General features: G+C 40.6%; 1 protein-coding gene across 1 annotated transcript; it reads right to left on the bottom strand.

Moving 5' to 3' along the window:
• Nucleotides 1-15,674: 15,674 nt before the first annotated feature.
• On the bottom strand, nucleotides 15,675-21,024 carry PRSS35 (serine protease 35). The gene has a single exon (XM_027906975.1). The coding sequence runs from the start codon at nucleotides 20,205-20,207 to the stop codon at nucleotides 18,966-18,968; it is 1,242 nt and encodes a 413-aa protein (XP_027762776.1). The 5' UTR covers nucleotides 20,208-21,024; the 3' UTR covers nucleotides 15,675-18,965.
• Nucleotides 21,025-21,265: the final 241 nt, after the last annotated feature.

The raw sequence follows: 21,265 nt of genomic DNA, 5'->3' as shown, positions 1-21,265 counted from the left end.
ATTCTGCACCTGGGATGGGGCAACCCCAGATGTACCTACAGACTGGGGGGTGAGATGCTGGAAAGCAGTGCCGTGGAAACGGACCTGGAGTTCCTGGTTGATGGCAAGCTGAATATGAGTCAGCAGTGCCCTGGTGGCCAGAAGGGGCAACTGTCTCCTGAGGGGCATCAGGCAAAGCATCACCAACCAGTCAAAGAAGGTGATTGTCCTGGTCTACTCTGCACTGAGGTGGCCTCAGTTTTGGGCACCACAGTGTAAGCAAGATATTAAGCTCTTGGAGCATGTCCAAAGGAGGGCAATGAAGATGGTGAAGGGCCTTGAGGGAAAGCTGTGTGAGGAGCGGCTGAGGTCACTTGATCTATTCATCCTGGAGGAGACTGAGGGTAGATCTCATTGTAGACCACAACTTCCTTGTGAGGGGAAGAGGAGGGGCAGGCACTGATCTCTTCTCTGCGATGACCAGTGACAGGACCTGAGGGAATGTCCTGAAGTTGTGTCAAGAGGTTTAGGTCAGGTATTACTGAAAGGTTCTTCGCTCAGCCAGCAGTTAGGTGCTGGAACAGGTTCCCCGGGGAAGTGGTCACAGCACCAAGCCTGGCAGAGTTCAAGAAGTTCTTGGACAATACTCTCAGGCACATGGTGTGACTCTTGAGGATGGTCCTGTGCAGGGCCAGGAGTTGGACTCAATGATCCTTGTGGGTCCCTTCCAACTTGGCACAGTCTGTGATTCTGTGACTCCAAGGGTAGACCCCAGGGTTGCTTCTTGTCCTCTGCAGCATGAGCAGAGCTCCGCTTCAGGGCTCCACTGGGCCCTTGAGGCTCACTTCCTGCCTGCTGCCTTTGCACCTCCCAGGCACCACTCATGTCCTGTCTTGCTCTGACTCCCTTTCCCATCATTGGCCAAGGAGCACAGTGCAGCAGTGTTTAGAGGGCAAAAAGTAGGTATAGGTAAGTGTAATGCTTTGGAAACTACCACATACCACTTCCTCTTCCTCCTCGTCTTTTGTAAGTGATTAGTCCCTGTAGGAAAAGATACATTTCTGGAAGAATTTGTAATGGGAAGTTAGAATTCATTTCGCCTTTTGCCCCAGGGGCCCAATGCATGCACCATCATAAAAAAATGGTCCTTGCATCTGAAATAAACCTTTTTTAAAAATCTTCCACTGCCTTGGCATTCTTGGGAAGAATACCTGTGTGTGTTTACCTTACAGTCCCAATCCTCATTGTTCAAATTGTCATTCTTCAGTTAATGGGGACCATCATATGACTATTTCATCCTAAAATGTGATACTGATGACAGTCCTTTCTTCTCACAGGCTGATTTCCTGTTCCTGGCAGTTGCTGATCTTTAAGCAGTACAGGAGAGATCCATACAAAGCCAAACTGAGCACAAAGCCACTAGTAAAAGCCACTAGGGGAGCAGGAGAGAAGAATTCTCTAGTTTAACCTTTAATGAAGCCTCAGGAGGCCTCATGAAAGCTCTTCATTTCCTTAAACTAGAATAATATTGAAACAGTGGAAGTTCATAATACTGGTCCTGATTTCTTTCCTATGAGGTATCATTCAACAGCTAATTGTGAGCCAGCACAACTATAATCCTACAGGAATTGCTTATGCTATGGTTTGTCTTGTGATAGGATGGAAGGAGGAGAAAACCTTTCATATAGTTTAGTGCATTAAAGTTATTCTGGTATGAGATGACTAACTATAGACCTCCTTGATTTAGTAACAAAATGAAGTGATGAAGCAGTATTGAATGCCAAGGGCTGCTTCAAAGTACTTTACAGACAAGAAAATACTGAAATTACTTGATCATGCTCTGGTAAGATTTGAACCTTGAACTGGATTTCAAAGATGTTTCAAAGTTGTGCGACTAGTAGAGGAATTCCACTAAAAGGTTTTCTTGGTTATTCATTTGTATTTTTACTTGCTAGTACATTGGTATTCTGAATCTATTAAGTTTGGTGTTGGAAAGGTTGATTTTATACCTCAGCCTTTTGATGAGTGCTGTTGCATTAGGGAGTTCTGTCTTAAAAATTAGTATGGCTCAGCAAATTGCTTTGTTTTCTCACTATTTGGGCATGAAAACCTGAACAAGGTCAGTTCCTGCAGCCCCAGAAAGGCTCACTGTGGTTTTGCGCACCCTGCCTATGTGCTATGTTTGCCAAATGCGAGGAACACTTGATTTCTTACCGATGTGTTGTGCATGTCTTCTCTAAGTGAGGACGGCATTTTCAGAGGAGCATCATAACCAAACAGGTAAATATATTTAGACCAGTTCAGTAGTGTCTCATTTAAATTAGAGATGATGAACTACTACTCACTGAATTGCAAATGTTTGTGATGTCACATGTTTCAAAGGGCCAAACCTCAGAATGAGGGCATTCTCCTGGCCAGGTACATACCCCTGCCATTCAGTAACTGACTTCTGCATCAGCTACATCCATGTCAACAACCTTTGGTCCTCATTTTTCTTAGTCTTCTGTAGATCTCATGGCCAACACCTCTGTGTGTGTGTGTGTGTCTGTGTGTGTGTTTGTCACTGGGTATCCTGTGAGGAAATAGAAGCCTGGACAGTAAGAAAACTTGATGGAAGAACATCTGTAAGCTTAATCACTGTGGTAAGTAAAACCAGTTTATTTCCTCAGTACGCTGAGTAAGGCTAAACAAAAGTGGCTTGCTCTTCTTGGCAAAAAGGAATTATAAAATCTGGCTTGCAGGGAAAACACGTGGTCATCTCCTGGCCTGTAGACAAGAACATGTTCTTGTTTTATCATCTGAGTTTCATCATCCAGAAATGAATGCATCTGTGTCCTGGTATGACTAAGTACTTTTCAATACAAGCTATAGGGAAGAGTGGGTGGAGAGGAGAGCTCCCATCTGTGGAAGGAAAAAACCGTCTCCTTCCCCTGCATTTTCATGAGGGGAGGGCAGGTTTCAGACAGCTGGTATGTCCCTTACCCAAGCTTTTGCTGTCTTGTGTGCTGGCTTCTTTAGAAGCTGGCACTTCTGCCCACATGAGACTTTTATAGCTCCCCCTTAAGCCATTAGAGCCCTAGGGAGTTGTAAATACCTGGAGAACATGAACTCAGCTTACTGCAGAGTTTTGAACAAACACCTCAACTCATTCTGCAGAACTGACTCATTTTTTTGACTGTTTGGAGTTAGCATCACCTCCTACTCCTCTTCTCTGCTCGTTTGTCATTTATTTTAATTGGCTTTATTTGAAATTTTTAGCTGTAAATGTACTATAGCTTGAGTTGAGGGCTTCTGGACTGATGCTGCTGTTTCCTCAGGTGAAAGCCTGTGTGGTGAAAACTATTGTTGTCTTCTAAGATCCTGGGAACCACCTTAGCATTTCAAGCTGGTTGCACAATCGTGCTGCTACCCAAACTTCCATTCTTAGAGTTTAATCAGGCAACTGCAAAGGTTAGAGACTTACCTTAAAAACCAATCAGGAAAGTCAAGAGTAAAATCTATGTTGTGGTGGGGGGGAGAGGGTAGAAAAGGAAGATTTGCTTTGTAAATGCATTTGAGACTTCGTTATTATGAGATACTACTTAATGGTGGGAGACAACATCTAGTTCATGAATTGTCCAGTTGCTACAGCTGACATTGTTGGCACAAAGATAATAGACCAAGTTAGTGACTTAGATCTTCTAGAACATGAAATATATCAGAAATGGTATTTACAGAGATTTTTTTTTTCCCCGTGTATTATATATAGCTGGTGTTGAGAGCAGTGTGGGAAGTGGCAGACACTGAGTGGTAATGAGGGGGTGAAATAAGAATTTCAGAGATGAGATTACAGAAGGAGAAAGGCTATACATATTTTAAAGCAGATAGCACTTCTGTTTTTTGTGTTCCAGATCTTGGATCCTAAACCTTCACCACCTCTTCCCTTTCCCTTAATCAAACTCTGCAAATTATGCAGGTAGCAAAGACCCAAAGCTTGTTCCATTGCCCAAGACATCTCTGCATGCAATTAGAGGTGTAAGAATAGTTGCCTTTGGGAGTAGACAAGAAGCAGAAACTGAAGCAAGTCAAGAAACTTGTATATGGGTGTGACATCCACTATAAGGAGAGCAAGCCTCTTCTCTGGTAGTGTAGGCGAATCTAGGAAAGGTCTGGTGAACCTACATTGAAATGTTCATGGTTGAACATGGTGAAGTTTTAGCTGTATTTTTTAAATATAGCTTATTATGATGGAAGAGATTTTTCAGTTTACCTACTATCATAAAAATCTAAAGTAGCCTTTGTTTTTAAAGGTCTTGCCAAAGCACTCTCTCAGTCTGTTGGAAGCACAGATTTTATAACACTAAGCACACCAGCAGGTGCTTTGAAGGCAAGTGCTGCAAAAACTGAGTCACTCTTTGAGACTTCAACTGGAGACAGGTTCGTTGTTATCAATAATAACTATGCAGCGACTGGTCGGATCTTGGTCACACAGGGTAGGAGGGATCCTCCCATGACCTCTTAAGAACATTGCCTTCCCATAGTCCTTGTCTGTACTTTTGCCTACAAAAGGCCTGGAAAGAGGCTGATTGTGTGGGAGTATTGCACTAGGGAGGGGAAAGAGATGTGGGCCAGGATGAATGCACTAGGGAAGGGTGTGAGGGAGTGTGTTCTTGTTCTTTGGGCTGCTGGTTGTCTGTAATCGAGGGAAGGAGAGGGCAGTGGAGCACTGAAGGTACAAAGTGACCCCAGGAAGGGGGTAGCCCTGTGCTCTCAGCTTGTTAGCTGATGCAGGCCTGCAGTGCAGGTATTGTGTCAGTACACTCATGTTATGTTCAAGAGCAAGTTACAGCTGCAGGCAGACACGAAGCTTAGAAAGAAACAGCATTTAATACTCTGAGTGTTCCTATGTATAAAAGGAGTTTTTTAAATGTTACTCAGAAACAAGAATAGGAAAAGTTAAATTCTGAAGTTAATTATAAGATTATGCTTTATGAGTCTACAGTGTGTCTATAATTACCTCCTGTCAGTCCGGGATGATGAATCAAGAAGGGTTTTAGTGATTCTTCCTCACTGAAATAATCCTACACTGGCCCCAGCCAATTCATTTTTGAAAAAATCAGAGAGGAGAATAGTTCATTTCTCTTTTGAAACATGGAAAATCTATGTTTAGATGAGTAGTGAAGAAAGGGGGCGGGGGGAATAATAACACTGAAGACAGCACACTGCATAAATAAGATTGTGTTACTATACAAGTTCTGGCTTAGGTATTAGAGTACCTTTGAATCTCCCTTTGTACAAATTATCTTCTGCTATTCACAGGGCTGAAGCCACTTTGAGGTTTTGGTCCTTCCACATTTATAGGAGAACCAAATTTTAGGATCTATTTCTGTGAACATGCCTTTGGGATAGAGCACACCATTCCCTTTGTGCTTGGAAAAAGAGGTTTCCAGCAGTGTAGTGAAATCACCACTTCCCAGCTCACTTCTACCCCATCATGACAGTACCTACCATCTGTCTAGCATTCCTGCTGCTCAGGGAACAGAGAACAGACACACCAACCTTTCTCAGCCCCACTCTTTGCAGAATGTGAGTTGTGCTGAATTAAAAAATATAGTTAAATATAAAAATAAATGTGTATAGTTAAATACATACAAGTTTTCAGGGGGCTAGTGACTCTCCTTGCTGTCTGGGTCCTGTGCCACCAGCATTGCAGTTTGCTTTGTGAACCTTTGCAGCAGTGTGCCTGAAACACTTTCCTGTCACTCAATAGTGAGCTGTCGTTTCAGAAGTGGTATTGATGGAAATCCAGCTCCTTACCTCATTATGTTTTCTTCAAGATCTGGCTGTGTACAATTTCCTTATAGGACCTTTGGCTTCAAGGTGAATCATGCTGGAAATTTACTTCTCTCTCAGAATATTTGACCACCTGTGATGGCTCTGGAATGGCTGAAATGTTTTACTCTCTAAGGCATGGGCAAGGCCTAGACAGGGAGAGAGGCAAGGCATTGTTCAATATACTGTAGTTAATTTTCAGTTGACATAAAAGGTCCATTAACTCCAGTTGCAAACACATTACCCAGCAGTGTGTCTGGGTTCATGAATGGGCTGTTTTTAAGCACCTTCCTAAACTTACCTGAAATTAAATTAGGGTAGTTATTTGGATAAATCTTTTTTTTTTCCTCTCTTTTGAAGTTTGTATTTTAAAATCCATGATATGCAGATGAAAACACCTTATTACCATAGTCCTTGTAAAGGCAAGAGCGATGATTCGCATTTGTTAGCAGAAACCATACAAAAAATACTGTTCTTTTTCCAGTTAACATAAACAAATTACATAGTGACAGTAAGCAGATTTTTCTGTTTAAATGCTCAGCTATTTTTAGGATTGTAAGTAGTAATTTTGAAACTAACATGTGTGTGTGTATGTCTATAGCACTCCACACACTGTTTAGTCTGAGATGCTGCTAAATAAACCTATTTCTCATGAGCAGCTCTTTAACCGTGTTACTGGAGGACAGCTAATTCTTGTTTCCATGTATACGGAAGCTTACCTGGTTTCTCCAGTATTTTCAGTTATCTCAAAAAGGTGCATCTTGTGGTTCCTAAGTGAAGATTTGGTTTATGAAGGTTTTTAAACATAGCTTGAAAGATTACATTCTTGATTATTACTAACATGTAATATTAGGTTGGATGTATATGTCTTGCACATATGTAATCAGAGCAAATAAATGTAATTGGGAAAGTGTTACACTGTTCTATCCAACCAAAATATAGTATTTTGTATCCAGGGTTGATTTCTCTAGGATTTCATAATCCTGGAAAGCGTTTAGTATAATAAAGTAGCTTATGTATCTGTTAAAATATTTTGTTTCTTTAGACATTTGGCTTCATGACTGATCATCAAGATTGACTCTAATCCTACTCTGTCATTTAGCCTGGCATGTGGATTTTTCAGACACCTCTTTTTTTTTTTTTTCCCCCCAACAGATGTTGAAGGCTGGATTTGGGTGGTTTGGGCTTTTGACAGCTTTTAGAAATACCTCAAAGAATTTGAAAACCTATCACTAACAACCTCCATCACTCTTTGGATGAGGAGTACGAGAAATGGGCAAAACGTCTATATTTCATTCAAATGCATATTTTAGAGAAACAGAGAACTGCAAAAGTTGCAAGCCCTGGAAGCTGCAGTGACACCTATGCCAGGCTGTATCCCACATACCGGTTAGCAAGGAAAATCCCCCATCTCAAACCCACAATGTTGTCTTTGCTGTACCCCTTTGGGGCTAACGTATGCATAGGCGTCACGTACATTTTAAGTAAAACACTTTACAGCAACATAGTATTGCAAGTGATTGGTCTGGAAATCTTAAAATTAGGTAGCTGGTCTCATGTATGAACTGTTTATCATCCAGATCAGCACAGTTTGCATAAAGAGTCTGTTACGGATGTGCTTCTCTCATTTAATAACCTTTAAAATAGCTGGCAGGCTTAGAGAATATTATATTTCTAGTAGCAGAGTTCAGCTTGCCAGCCAGGCTTTGCCACTTGAGACTGAACTTACAGTGGCTGGAAATATTAACTGGTAAGTCCAGTGTTTTGATAGATCTGTTAGAGATAGAGGAGAGGTGCAACTGAAATGATTTTCCCCTAGCCAAATCAAAGACCTAAGCTGATTCAATCTATGCTTTCCTGAGGCAGACTCTAGTGTGAAATACAATACTTTTCTCTTGGCCAAAGCATTTTTTTTCCAGTATAAAAGTATAACTATGCATACTGTTTTGCTTAAAATTTGGCTTTCCACTACAGATAAACAAGACTAACACATCCTTTCTGCACTCTACTGCAAAGGCAATGCATTCAGAGCAAGTGAAGTTTCCACTTTAAGACTCCTGGGTGGGATGATAAGATAGAAAGCCCATATATCTACTCTATTTCCCTGCTCTAAAACCAAAATTGTGTAATACTAAACAGATTTTTCTAGAAGATCAACATCACACCACAGCCTTTCCAAACACCACTGCAGAACATCATGACCTTCACCCTGAGAGAGCTGCTGATTTTTTTTCCCCTCTATTACCTAATCCCCTCTTTGCTGCACATTGAGCTGTCAGTTCTTCTCTTTGTTCTTTGCAGCAGCAATGATGGTGTTTGAACAGTTACCATGGTCATTCTTTTGGCTTATGCCCTCTGCCTTCAAACTTTCCTTGCAGTCAAGTTTTCTAGGTATTCATTCAATCTTGGTATTCTTCGCACTGTCTTCAGCTGGTCCCCACCTCACAGGAAGTGCAGCATCCAAAGTGGGACACAGCAGCAGAATGAAAGCACACCTGTGCTATGTGTAAAAGAAAAACCATGTCCCAGTGCCTGTGAGCCAGGCTCCCAGTTTTAGATCCGAGTGTTTCACCTGCAGTTTCCCCAGCAGGATTGCATTGTTCGGCCATGGTCAGCCTGTGCTCCTCTATGCTCTTAAAGCCCCTCATGAAAAGCTGTAGTTGAAGCGACTGCCCTTCAGCATACCTTTGTTCATAGTGTGAAGCCATTTGGGGAAAACAAACAAACAAACGGAAATAAAAATCTTGAAGTAATTTTAAAAAGGAAGAAATCTGACTGTTTAAATAATTTAAGTATAGAGCGTTACTGTTGGGCTCTTTGTCACATTAATAAGACTCAGTACACTGCTAAATATTTTCAGAAAAGGAAGAAATTTGGGGAAGAAGAGAGAGGCTGTTGGCTGAATGTCTCTCCACATCCTGCTTTTCAGCTGGTTATGCTTCTTTGTGCATGGGGAATTGTCCTGGGAGAATTCATCATACTGCAAAGACAGCAGGGCAAAGCAGCTCTGGAGGAGATGGGACTATCTATCCTCCATCAGACCTTTTTTACACAGGATCCTCACAGCCTGTTTCTCACACATGTGGCTTGTTCAGGCACCTGGCAGGAGAGGCAGAAACAAGAAGTAGCTGCAGGTCTCTGCAGGGTGATGGGAGAGGTGAGGGAGGAGACAGTGCAGCATGTGGGCACAAGACAAGGGAGAGTCTCATACACTGTGACAGCATCATTAGCTCCTCTTCAGACACTGAGTTCCAAATTTACAGCTACACTCCTAGGTACATATTGTTTCTCTAGATTGCAAGCTTGATGTTGCCCCTGCCACAAAAGCATATGGAGCTGAGCGTTTGGTGTGAGATGCCCAGCTGTGCAAGTGGTCCTCTTGCAGGGTGATGAATGTGCCCACTTGGGGTATCTCCCAATAAATATAATGATGCAAGCAGCCAGAAATAGCAGAAGGAAGAGTTTTAGGTACCTCTTGGGTAAGGATGGTGGTGGCATTAACAGATACAGAGCAAAGGTTTCTGTTCCTTGCTAGTTGCACCACATTCATGGCATGTGAATGTGGCAGAGCTGGCAAGAAAAAGAAACCTGTGCAAGGAAAAGAATTATGCCATGAATATGGAAGGGGCAATGGTGAAAGACAGGACACAGGTCTTTGCTCTTGTGGATGTTAATAGCCATAATATCTGGATTGTGACCTGTCATCAGTAGAAGGTTGATCATCATCACCATCACTACTGCCTTTGGATTGCCCCAGGCCAGGTAATTCTAGCAATTATCTGCTTCATTGGCAACCTTGTCTCCCACCAGTTTTGTATCTCTGAAATGTTTCTTTATCGTATCTCTACCAGGAGCTGGATCCACAGTGACATTGCTGGACAAGCCTAAAAATTTACAAAAAGTTTGCTTTTAAATTAGGAGGAGGGAGCTGGCTTCTGGATCTACAAATGTGACTCTTTATGTGTCTAAAAACACTTGCCTGGAAGCTTAGTCTTTGCCAAATTAAAAAAGAAAGATGCATTGTGGCCTTGAAAAGTAGATGGTTGCACCCTTCTGTCCCAGGACTGTGTAATTTTGGCTCTGTATGTGGACTCTGACTGCCGTGGCAAGAGATGAGCACACGAGGGCCAGCATGTGTTCAAGAAAAGGCTTTGCTTACAGCCCTGGCTCCACACTGAGTGTTTAAAAAAGGACTGGAATAATGAAGCATGGCATTTCCTTAGTTCTTTCCGATATTTATAGTGTTTTAAATTTATGCTGTTTAATGAGTGAAGTGTGGGGGGAGAAGGCAGGGGAATTGTACATACTGGAATATGAAGACTTTATCTTTTCTGTAGAGTTATGATGTTCCCTTTTGAAAATGGTATGTAAAGAAATGCTGCAGAGAAGACGTATCTGAAACATCTATAGCTTTTCTTTTCCAGGCTTTGTCCTTGGATTAGCCCTAGATGGCTGTGCTGCTGCAGCGAGACATTACCTTAGCAGCAGGCTTAAATAACAGGTGTAATAAACCTCACCCCACAGCCAGCTTCTGAGAAAGTTTCCACCAGATTTCTTCAGGTGTTGAGCGGCTGTGGATCTCACACAGGCAAATCTCAGTTTTTCGCTTTTTCCTTGAAACTGTTAGTCCAGTGGATCTTGCTATGGAAGCCATTTACAGCCCAGTTAGTATAATTTTATTAATAGCATCAAATCATTGCTATTTTTGCAGTCATTTAAATCAGTGAAATTAACAGTTTCCCCTGAAGAGTAGAATGTGTCTAGGAGATTAAACCCTGTGCTTGCTGCTGGGGTCCAGAGCCTGTGACCTCTTCCTCAGTTAGCATCTGCAGCAGGAGGAGCTGTCAGGGCAGCCCAGAGCTGTTTTGTAAGGACGTCACAAGATTCTTCCTTCAGCTGGCAGCCTGTGCTTACACTGACTCAGAGCTTACGAAAGCATTTCCCAAGGCTAGCTCCAGATTTCATGTGTTGTTTTAGAGCTATGTTTGCTTTTGGTGATTTTGCCTTCCATTCTCTGTTTGCAGCTGTTACCTCAATAGCACTTGGAAGTGGCTTCTCCTAAACAGCAACCCAAGTTTCCCATTGTATACCAATGAGGATTATTGGTAAGGCATTATTTTATTTAATTTAATTTAGATGTTTGTTGTTAAAGTAGAAAATTAGGTGAAACTCCAAAATGGGTACAATTAAAAAAATTAAGAAGTGGAATTAGCAACAGGGAGAACCCAAGACAGGCAGGAAAGAATGAGGTGAAGTTGCAAACAGTACATTAAAAACATTTGTACATAGAGACAGAAACTAGACTTGCTCCAAAGGGCAGGGCTCCAAGGAAGTGTGGGCACAGTGGGACTGTGAAGATGCTCTGGCCAACCAAGGCACTGAATAAGAGACTGGAGCAAGGGGAGCTGAGGTGAGACCTACAGGAAGCCACTGGTGCAACTCCTTCCTGGGTTCCTGGCTGGCACTGTCCTGCTCAGTCAAAGAGCTTCCTTTCCTGGAGAGAGTTTGGGATGGGATGGAAGGGTGCAATGTGTGTAGGGGGAGAGGCACAGCACGAGATTCACAGAACAGAGGATGTCTGAGCCTGCACATCAGTGATGGTGATACTGGGAGGAGGGGATCTGTGCTCATGCCAGCTGCGTTTCCTCCGAGGTCTGTGCAGTGGAGCAGGGCACAGATTCTCCAGTTGCCTTCGTCCCTCAGCTGTGTGCATGCCTGATGGAAAGTGGTTTGGAGACTAAGGAAAACAGTCTGAAGCAACACCCAGAGGTGAATAGGGAATAAATGGAGGTTGTTGCTTGTAGGACTGAGGCACACGTTTCCCAGCCATCCCTGTGGGGAGCTGCAGCATCAAGTCCATATATTAATGAAGGAGGGATAGCCAGGATTTTACTCCACCATCATCTAGTTCAGAATTGGTCTGTATGCAAATCTTCTAATACAAAAAAGAAAATCAAGAGCAGGTGCTTCATTACCCTGATGATAAATGAGTAGAGCATTGGGTGGGGGCAAAGCTGATATGAAATAATGAGATACAATTAGTGGCAGCTGGTTTTATTGTGTTTTTTTTTAGGCATGTGAACACTGTTTTCACACAGATGCCTGATTTTATTTAGTCTTAACTAGTAGGGAAAAATCAATTTCAAGAAGTAAAGGATGCAAGCACATCAGTTGAATAAATAGGATTATTGGATCACAGATCACTATTTTACAAGCAAGAAAGTATCACATCTAAAGTAAACACTGAAAAAAGTACTTTGCCTTTTGAGTATTGGCTTCCTTTTTATTTCTTTGTGAAAGAAATAAATTCACATATCATAAATGCTTTGTGTCTAATGCTCTGTAACAAGTAAATACATATACTACGGGTCAAATTTCCCTTCAAGGCTGAGCATTGTAAATGAGAGGAGAATGTGATGCAGAGTTTGATTACAGGAGCTTATTGTTTCAACTCACTTTTATTAAAAATGGCATCATACATCCTCCATGTAGACATGGGGCAAAATGTATAAAACCTAAAATGTCAGTGGCCACGTCTTTGGAAGCCTCTGTTGATGTCCACCATTTAAGAAGATCAGGTCTGAGCCCAAACTCATCAAAGAGTTTGGTAGCACAATAAGTCCTGTTGCTGTGGGTGGATGGTGGGATAGACAACCAGCAGCTGTTTTTTCTTTCACCACATAACTCACCATAACTCTGGAATGCATCAATGGATGGATGCATGGACAACCAGGACAGAAAAACCCATATGCCACACGTAGCTATGAAGTCTGCATATGTTTATGCCTTTATGCATAAACTTCTTTTCCCAATTTCCCTGTTGCTGCTTTTTTTTTTCTTTTTTACCACCTTTGTAATCCCTTTGGGGTAATTTAGCATTCCTGTTTTGTGTGTGTATTTTGGGGAGGGGAAGTCCCTGCTGGCATTTGAGGCCATGTTGGATCCCACCACTGAACGGGTTGGCTCATTCCTATGCAAGAGCTAGAAATACTTAGCTGATGAACCATTCGAGAAAAGGCAAAGGAATGTAAAATGTAAAAACCAGGGTTGCTTTTCCCAGTAGAAAAAATAGAAATCATGTTTTCTTTCAGTAAGGCACTGTGCTTTTTTTGCTGTTGAACAAGGGCTACACCTTTGCTTTCTCTTGTCCTCTTCTCCTCCCTGCTTCAAAATGTCTGCAGAGAGATACAGCCAGAAAGGGGCCTTTGCAGTGTGCTGTCCCCTGGCTGATTTTGTTCTTGACTAAGCAAAGCTGCGACCAGCACCTCATCCGTAAAGTTGGAAATTAAACTGGAGGGGAGGGGTGGGAGAATGCTGCAACTGCAGCCAAAGGGCAGCTGAGCAATTTGTCTGAAATCCAGCCCAATTTGGTTTCATCCAATGTTTTCAAACTCTTTGACATGGAAAAGAAGTAGAGCCATAGCAACTGTAATAAGTATGGTGCATACATAGTTACCAAGAGGCAAAGTCTTTGTAAAATATTTGTGTGGCTTTTCCAGTATATCTGATATTTTTTCTTAGCATTAACAGCTGAAGGATTAGCCATTATCAAGGTCTAGAGACATATTCTAAGCAGTAGGAATAAATATTTCATCATGAATACCCACATCATAAACAGTGTAAGGTCCTAATTCTTGGGTGGATTTGAGTGTATGCTATTTGGGGAACCCCTTTGAAGCATGTATTAAAGACAATGGGAAATGGAAGTATGACTGGAAAACACCTGCACAAGGATCTGGGCTGTATGGGAACATTTTAGGGCTGAACAGACATTTGGACAGGATTCCAGTTCAAGCCCCCCAGGGCCCATGAGTGTGTGAGATCCATAACCCATGTTAGAACATATCTTCCATCAAAGAAACCACATCCGTGCCAGTGGCTTGGGAATGGCCTGTAGAGGAACACAGCTGTCACCTCTGGGTCTCTGTCTGTGTTCCCTGGGTAGAGGCCGAGAAACATTTCTCAGGCACCAAGACATTCCCTCAGATGGTGGCTAAAGTAGATTCCAGCAGTAAAAAGATTTAGATCTGGTTCCAGCACCAAATGGACTTTGGTCCAGATGACAAATCTTTCAATCTTATTTATTTCCCCATAACACTTACTTGTCCCCCACGCAAGGAACCATGTAAGAGCTAGTGGGTAAGTCCTTGCCAGACCCTTGGCAAATATTGCTTGTGTTAGACACACTGTTAATCATGTCTGTAATAATTTCTTAACTTTCCATTAAATATTTCCAGCAGCTCTTGCCCTTGCCAAAAACCTCTCCTTTTACTCTGGGAGATAAAGTCAGCACCAGTTTCAAGGGCACAGACTTAAGATAATTCTAAGAACTAAGAGGATAGTATTTTCCACACTTCTACTTTGGCCTGGTTCAACAGCTCTCTGAGGTAGAAAGTGTAACTATAGCAAATAGCAGAAACAGAACTAATTACTTATTTTAGAATTAATAAGTTGTGGTATAGACTATGAGTCATTTCCTTACAGAACTAATTTTGTTTTTACTCATCAAATTTGCTCATGGAGTAATTATCTTGAAGACAGAGAGGCTTTTTCCCAGAACAAATTTAAAGAGACATTAGCATCTTCTAGGATCACATCCCAGATGATTCACTGATAATATATTACAGGCATTTACAGAATGAAGTTTGTGTAATACAACCATAGCTAACAAACTGTATCATGATAGAGGAAAAGAAAAAAAACCATATTTATTGGCACAATAAGTGCATCATATAATATCATAACATAGTAAAGGTTTGCATTTATTTTCTCAAATGAATCGTCATCTTGTGCAGCTAAAAATATTATAAAATTTTCTGTCAGTCTTAAAAAAGTTAAGAACATTAAAGAAACATCAAAGCTACCTCTGGATGTTTTTGACCTAAATACTCTGACACTCAGAGCAAAAGGCTGGTGCAACAGGGACCCAAATATACTTCCAAATCCTTTGAGATTAGAGTGAAATTTTAAGATTTCAATGTAATAATATTATTCATTTTTTCTTCAGTCATTCTGTAATCCAGGAATTTGTAGATGGAAGTATCTGCAATAGTCTGTCCTTTAAAATTTGAAGCAATTCATTAATTTCTGTGAAGATACCAAACACAAACATAATGTACTTGAAAGAAAATTTATTGGCTAGAATTTCTAGGTACATGCAAAAAAAATGGAGCCAACATTTAAATGCCTCAAGTAAGAGATTTTTTTTGTTTTATTTTTGCAATGAGAAACAGCCTTTACAGGAATACCAACAAAAGGTCAGGTCTGAGAAACTCCCTTGACTCACTACACTCTTGGTAATCCAGTGTACTGGGAGGTTCACACTGCCAAACCTTTAGGTCAGAACACGGATCTACTGCTTTCCAAGGATCCCAAATGAACAGAAGTGTAATTCCCATGAATTCAGGCAGGGATTGTAAACAAGGTCAAAACCCCCTGCCTGCTGGGGGTCCCTGCCACAACCTGAGCCCTCTCACAGCTCTTTCCTTGTTGCTGTTGGCTGAGAAGAAGAGCCTCATCTTGAACAGCAAAAGGTTGTTTATGAAACTTGAGGATTTCACATCTTAATTTATACTGTTAAGTCTTTACCAGCTGCCTACTCTTTCTTACAATAGGTCCCTTTGCTACCTTGCAGCCATTTCATCTGTTACATTTCACACTTTCCTTATCCCTTGCATACCACCTCCATCTCCCCAGTCTTCCGTATCATCTACTTCTCTTGTTCTCTCTGCATTGTGTGCTGTTTGCTGCCAGGTCATCCCTTTTCAGCAGAATAGGAAGAACTCTCCAGCCTCTTCTCTGCTCCACATGTAGATGAAATATTTTTTTTTTACTTAAGCCATATTCGTGCTGATTCATACTCCATATAGACTCATAAATCAGAGCCCCAAATGAAACACATGCACAAATACCTTGCAGAAGCTGGTGTGGGTGTGTTAATGGCTTGTATATGAGATTCGTCTTTGGCCCAGAAAAAAATTTACTTGTTGACTCCAGTAGCCCCCCTAGCAGAAAAGAGATTTGACTGAGTTTGTTTTTTTCCTAAAGCCAGGAATACAGTTAAAACTATACTAACTCTTATGGAAAAGCATTAGTACTGATGAAAACAAATTATGTACGGCATGGTGCCAAAAAGAGAAAAAAATCCTTTAGGGAAACATCGCAAGCTCAAAACCCAGCCTTGATGCTGGTGTCCTGGACAACAGCAGGATCTAATCTGCTAAGAACACCCCCTCCTCATATTTTCTCATTGATAACTAGATAGCAACTGCAGGGTTTTTAAGGAAATATGAGATGGTTATGGCTCAGAAATTCTTGACCTCTTTGCAGTGGTTGGTACCAAGAGCTCTACACAGAACGCTGAACTCCTGGGATTGCGTGTAGGTACTCCAATTTATTAACTGTTCCAGAAGACCCTGTAGTAGGTAGTCACAATGCCTACATTAAGCATTTCCTTCTCTATTAGGCCAAGTGACAGACTGAAATATTGCCTGGCATGCAGAGATAATAGGAATAACACTTTGTCTGGGTCTTCTTGTGCCTGCATTCCCTTGCCTGGAGGTGTTGACCCAATCAGAACATCATATGTTCTTTCTACACACCTGTATATTTGCATGTGTTTGTGCATGTGCACTCAGACACACAGGTTTGTACAGATACAGATATGTAAATATAGTCTTGCTTAATTTTTATGTTGTTCTGGACAACCTTTTTTAACTCTTGGCACCATAAAATGAGGCACTGAGCATTTAGTATTTATCCTCTGGGGATAAACATTTGTTATCAGCCTGGTATGAGAACTTCAGGTCACAGCTGAGATATTTACAGCAGATGATTATCATAACAAGACCATTTGAAAGCTGACATCAACATTTTTCATTCTTACCTTTTTCCAATTCCCAAACTGATAGAGAAATACATTATATTTCTGCTCCTAAAGAACACAACTAAATAAAACTCAGCAAAATATGGAATTTACTAAGCCACCTTATCTTGATCAGTTTTGGACCCAAATCAACAATGAAGATAATTGTAAAAAAAATCCATGGACTTGGGTTGTCTTGTATTAGATTAATGATGTGGTACCTTATTTGTCCCAGTAACTATGGAAAAAGGCACTTAAGAAAAACATTACACAGCTGACTAAAGAATATTGTAGGGCTGTTGCATAGAACAAGAGTATTAAATACTGGACTGATTTAAAATTGCTGTCAGCAAAGCCATGTATCTTAATAGAGATGTTAACAACAATAAAAAATAATTAACAAAAAAATCTTAGAGATTAATTTCTAAACTATAAAAATTATTATTAATTTTCTGCAAACAATCACACAAAATAAAATATTAAAAAAAAAAAAAAGTTAAGTGTTCCCTGTTCCCTGGAAAGGCTGACATTAAAAGAAATAGTTTCTTTAAAGTGAGATCTCTTTCAATTAATGAAATATTGTTAAGAGTTATGATATGGAAGCAAGTCTTAAATTTTTATGCTTTGGCAATAATATGACAAAGAAAGTTGCCTGCACATTCAGTGTGTCAGGTTACACACTTTCAATCATCTAAAAAAAAGTGGGTTATTAAAAATCATCTTATTTCATCAAAAGATATTATAAGCATGTTTTAAAGATTCCAACAAACAAATAATATTTTTAAATCTTGTTATATTTTTTCTTCCACAAAGGAAGAAAATATATTTTGGTCAGAATAAATTTATGGTAAAAAAAATTAAATATTATGGTGGTGAATACTCTAAAAGTATTGCAACCCAAAGGATATGATCAGAAAGGCACAGTATCACTTAATGTTATTAGATTAACGTAGCACCATAACAATTCTGTGCGCTTCAGAATCTTGACATAAAATAAAAGATATAGACTCGTGTGGCAATCATCAGCAATTTTTAAGTAGGTGATTTGTGTTTCAAGGTGTGTAAAAGTCAAGCTCAGTTTTTGTTTTCATTAAATATATGGTTCTGTAAGCATATTGAACCAAATTATTTGCTAACTACTGCTGCTACCTAACAAGATACCTGTTATAATGTACAGGGTATTTCTACCATTCAGAAGGTGCTATAATTTAGTTTGGAAAGTTGAAGTCTGAATATGACATAAATAAAACCATCCACTTCGCAAAACCGTATGAAGCCAAACTAAAATACTGATTTCCAACTCCCAGTCTAATACATGCTATCCTATCTATGAAGCTGAACTCAGGTAAAAGTAATTTATAAAAACTGAAGAGATGTTTAGCACCCAAAAAATATATAGTCTGTGATATTTAAATGATCTAAATGATTGTCAAATAGCCACTTCAGGAGTCAGTGACTTCTCCCAATGGCAAAGCTAAACATTCGACTAAAATCTAAACCTACAGCTCTCCAAATACTAACTGGAATGCAAATGCCTGTGTTTAAGACTTCTATAACTTCTCAAAGAAAATTTAAAGGCATCAAATTATGTCCTGATATTTCTTCTTCTTCCAAACACGGAAACTTCTATGTTTGTTAATTTCTTCTTGCCGTTTTTACTGAGCAATTAAGTGAACCTTGTCTAAGGTCTAACCCTCAGTTGCATAAATTTGAAATTTCCATGGGAGTGTTCCTGTGGCAACCAGAAGAGGAAGTTTTCCAAACTAGCAAGCATGAACTACACTGCTGCTTCTCAACATGGAGCTGTGGTCTTTAGAGAATGCCAGAATAATGTCTTGTTCTGATGCAGTTCTCTGGATCATTCTGCACATACAGTAATATGCTCTATGCACAACTTGAATTTGAAAAATTGGAACAGAACCCTGAGAAAAGTAAATCCATTGTTAAAAAATAGATATTGTTTAATAATACCAGTTGGGGATGTTTCAACCCTTCTATTTGGAAAAAAAAAAATGACAGGTACAGTCATTTTTTTTTCTCATGAGAATGATTTGAGTTTATCACAATTGCAAACATAAATATAGTTTGGGATTTTAGGTGCATATCTAGGGTTGAGTACAATTAGAAATATTTTGTCTGACAATTCTACCCATCCCCCAGCATTTCAGCATTCCTTAAGTTACCATACCATTACTTGTGAGCTCTGAGTTCAGAAATATTCTGACATGGAGTGATGTTCTTCCAGTAACTGCTGCAGCTGACTTTCCGTCAATGGCAGTACAGGTGCTAAGCAAGTGAGATTCAGCTCTCTTCAGCCTTGCGTGCAATTCTCATCATTCCCGTGTATCCAGAAGCAAATCTGGGCATATTTGAGAGGCGTAATTCTTACTGCCACATTGTAATCCTGCTGTTCACCATTGATATCCACCCACTGATGGCCTGAGTAAACAGCAATGATCTTGCGTTTCCACTTCTTTTTGTTCGGCTCCTTAAGACGGAGATAGATGCCAGATCCAGTGGAGCCAGGCTCAGCATCACAGTACTGATAAAAGAGATCATTGGACTCATCAGATATGCTACAAAATCTATAGACCAGCTGCCCAGACCGATCATTGTCAAAACCTGAGAAGTGGATCATGCTCCCAGGCATCATTTTGATTGTTGGGCTGATTCCCAGCTCCATGTATTTCCTTTTGTGGGGACGCTTGAGCTCCAGAACAGCATAATCATAATCCAGGGCAATATCCCCAGAAACGCCCTTAAACCAGCCTTTTGGGATGTGGGTACTCTTCACTCTGGTCCACTGGAAGGAGGGCATGCCATCTGAGGTCTCTTGTTTCCTCCCAGGCCTCCTTTGCCTTTTTCTGTCACCTTTGGATTGTTGCCTTTGTTCTGTGGCAACTTTGGGATCCTCTTTGGCCGCAGAAACTTCTCTCCTACTTCTTTTAGCACCTTTGTGTTTCCTGCCATTGCCTCTGGATTTTGTCTTCATTAGGCCAACCCTCAGTCTTTTGCTGCCCTTGACATAATCCTTGCCGTTGTGCAGACAGTGGGCTGCTGTCAGCACGTGCTTGGGGGAAATGAGAACACCACTGCAGCCAGTGGAGACCTTCACAGCTGTGTTGAACGGAAAGTTGGTCATAAACCGCTTGTCATAGATGCTGAACCTACTGTCCGTTCCATAGATCTGCCTCTTCCTTCTCAAAGACCTTTGTGTGGTTGTGTTTCCAGCTGGGTCAAGCACTTCTCCGAGGACATTCACTTCAGTCAGGGTCCGTGTGCCATTTTCAAAAACAGTCTCATAGGATAAGAGGTCCTTCAAATCAGACAAGCTTGGCAATGGCAGTTTTCTTTGACACTCAATTCCACATACACTGTTCAGCTCTAATTTGGTTTTTGCTTCAAATTTAGGGCTGTCAAGGGAGAAAGTTCTTTCTCTCACAATCTGGGGAATCTTCTTTAAGTGCCAAGTAAAATCTTGTTCAGTTTCTGTTCCATTACTGAGACCCAGTAGAGGTATGAAAAATATGAATAGCAGTAATATGTGCTCCATTTTATTTTTTTTTTTCTAAAACAAGAAAGAGAGATTTGAAAATACACTTTGGAAATATACACAGTTATCTTAGTATCTTCAAAATATAATCATGCAATATTAGAACTGACATCAGTGGAAAAGAATTCAACACTCTGCTCAAAATAGAAATGCCTCAAATATTTTCCCGTATTGCCTCCTACTTTTCCAGTGGTCTCTGGATGAGATGAATGAAGACAATTCAGACAGCATCCATGCTGAGCTACCTACTGGAAGGCGAAAATGGATGAGTTTTACCTGCTTTTCCCTCAGTGGAGTAATTCTGCTCGGTAGAGCGTAGAGCTCTACCAATAAAAATGGTTTTATTTATCCCATAGGAAAGTAATTATGAATTATGTTTGCTTCTCTTCTCTATGGTTGTAGGTAGAACATAGTTGAAAGTCATCAATGTATTCAAAAGTTGGGATCCAAGCAGAGATGGACAGACAGACCACACTTGTGAGATTTAGGAACCCTTGGGAAACCAGAAAAATTGTCCTCTTTCATGTAATGGCCAAAAAGGAAGAACTTTAACCGACCTAAAAGTCACACACAGTTCTGCATTAGTCACCCAGGTAAGAACTATGAATCTGCCTATTATGAAACATGGCACTTTGCTAATTGCTATCCCAAGGAACCAAATTAGGAAGATTTCCTTTCCTTTTACAAAGGCTTTGTTGTCTTGATTGTCACAGTACCCGCAATCTGGGCACCTTAAAAGGTGTCATAGCCTATTTTAAATGCTTTTAGCTTCAGTTACTCAGAACGTGTGGGTCTCCTGCTGATCTTGTGTTGTATATCCTCCTGCTGATCTTGTGTTGTATCTCCTCCCCTGTGTGCCATCACCACCAAAATCTCATTCACAGAACTTAAAAATCCATGGTTGGAGGGGACAGTTTTATATATATATATATATATATATATATATATATATGCAGGAAAGCTCAGCCAAGTAGGAGGGACAAGTCTGCTTATTCATCACGTGCCTTTTTCCTGTAGAATCCCACAAAGGCTGCAGGAACTGTGCTGTCTGTGCCTTA

Source organism: Empidonax traillii, unplaced genomic scaffold, assembly GCF_003031625.1.
Source record: "Empidonax traillii isolate 1590-97213 ecotype Southwest subspecies unplaced genomic scaffold, ASM303162v1 scaffold1381:size118516, whole genome shotgun sequence".
NCBI lineage: Eukaryota > Metazoa > Chordata > Aves > Passeriformes > Tyrannidae > Empidonax > Empidonax traillii.
This window is presented reverse-complemented; position numbering and strand designations above follow the sequence as displayed.

What these genes read in the sequence shown, in the direction of transcription:
- PRSS35 (XM_027906975.1), bottom strand. Translation starts at nt 20,207, where the DNA reads ATGGAGCACATATTACTGCTATTCATATTTTTCATACCTCTACTGGGT.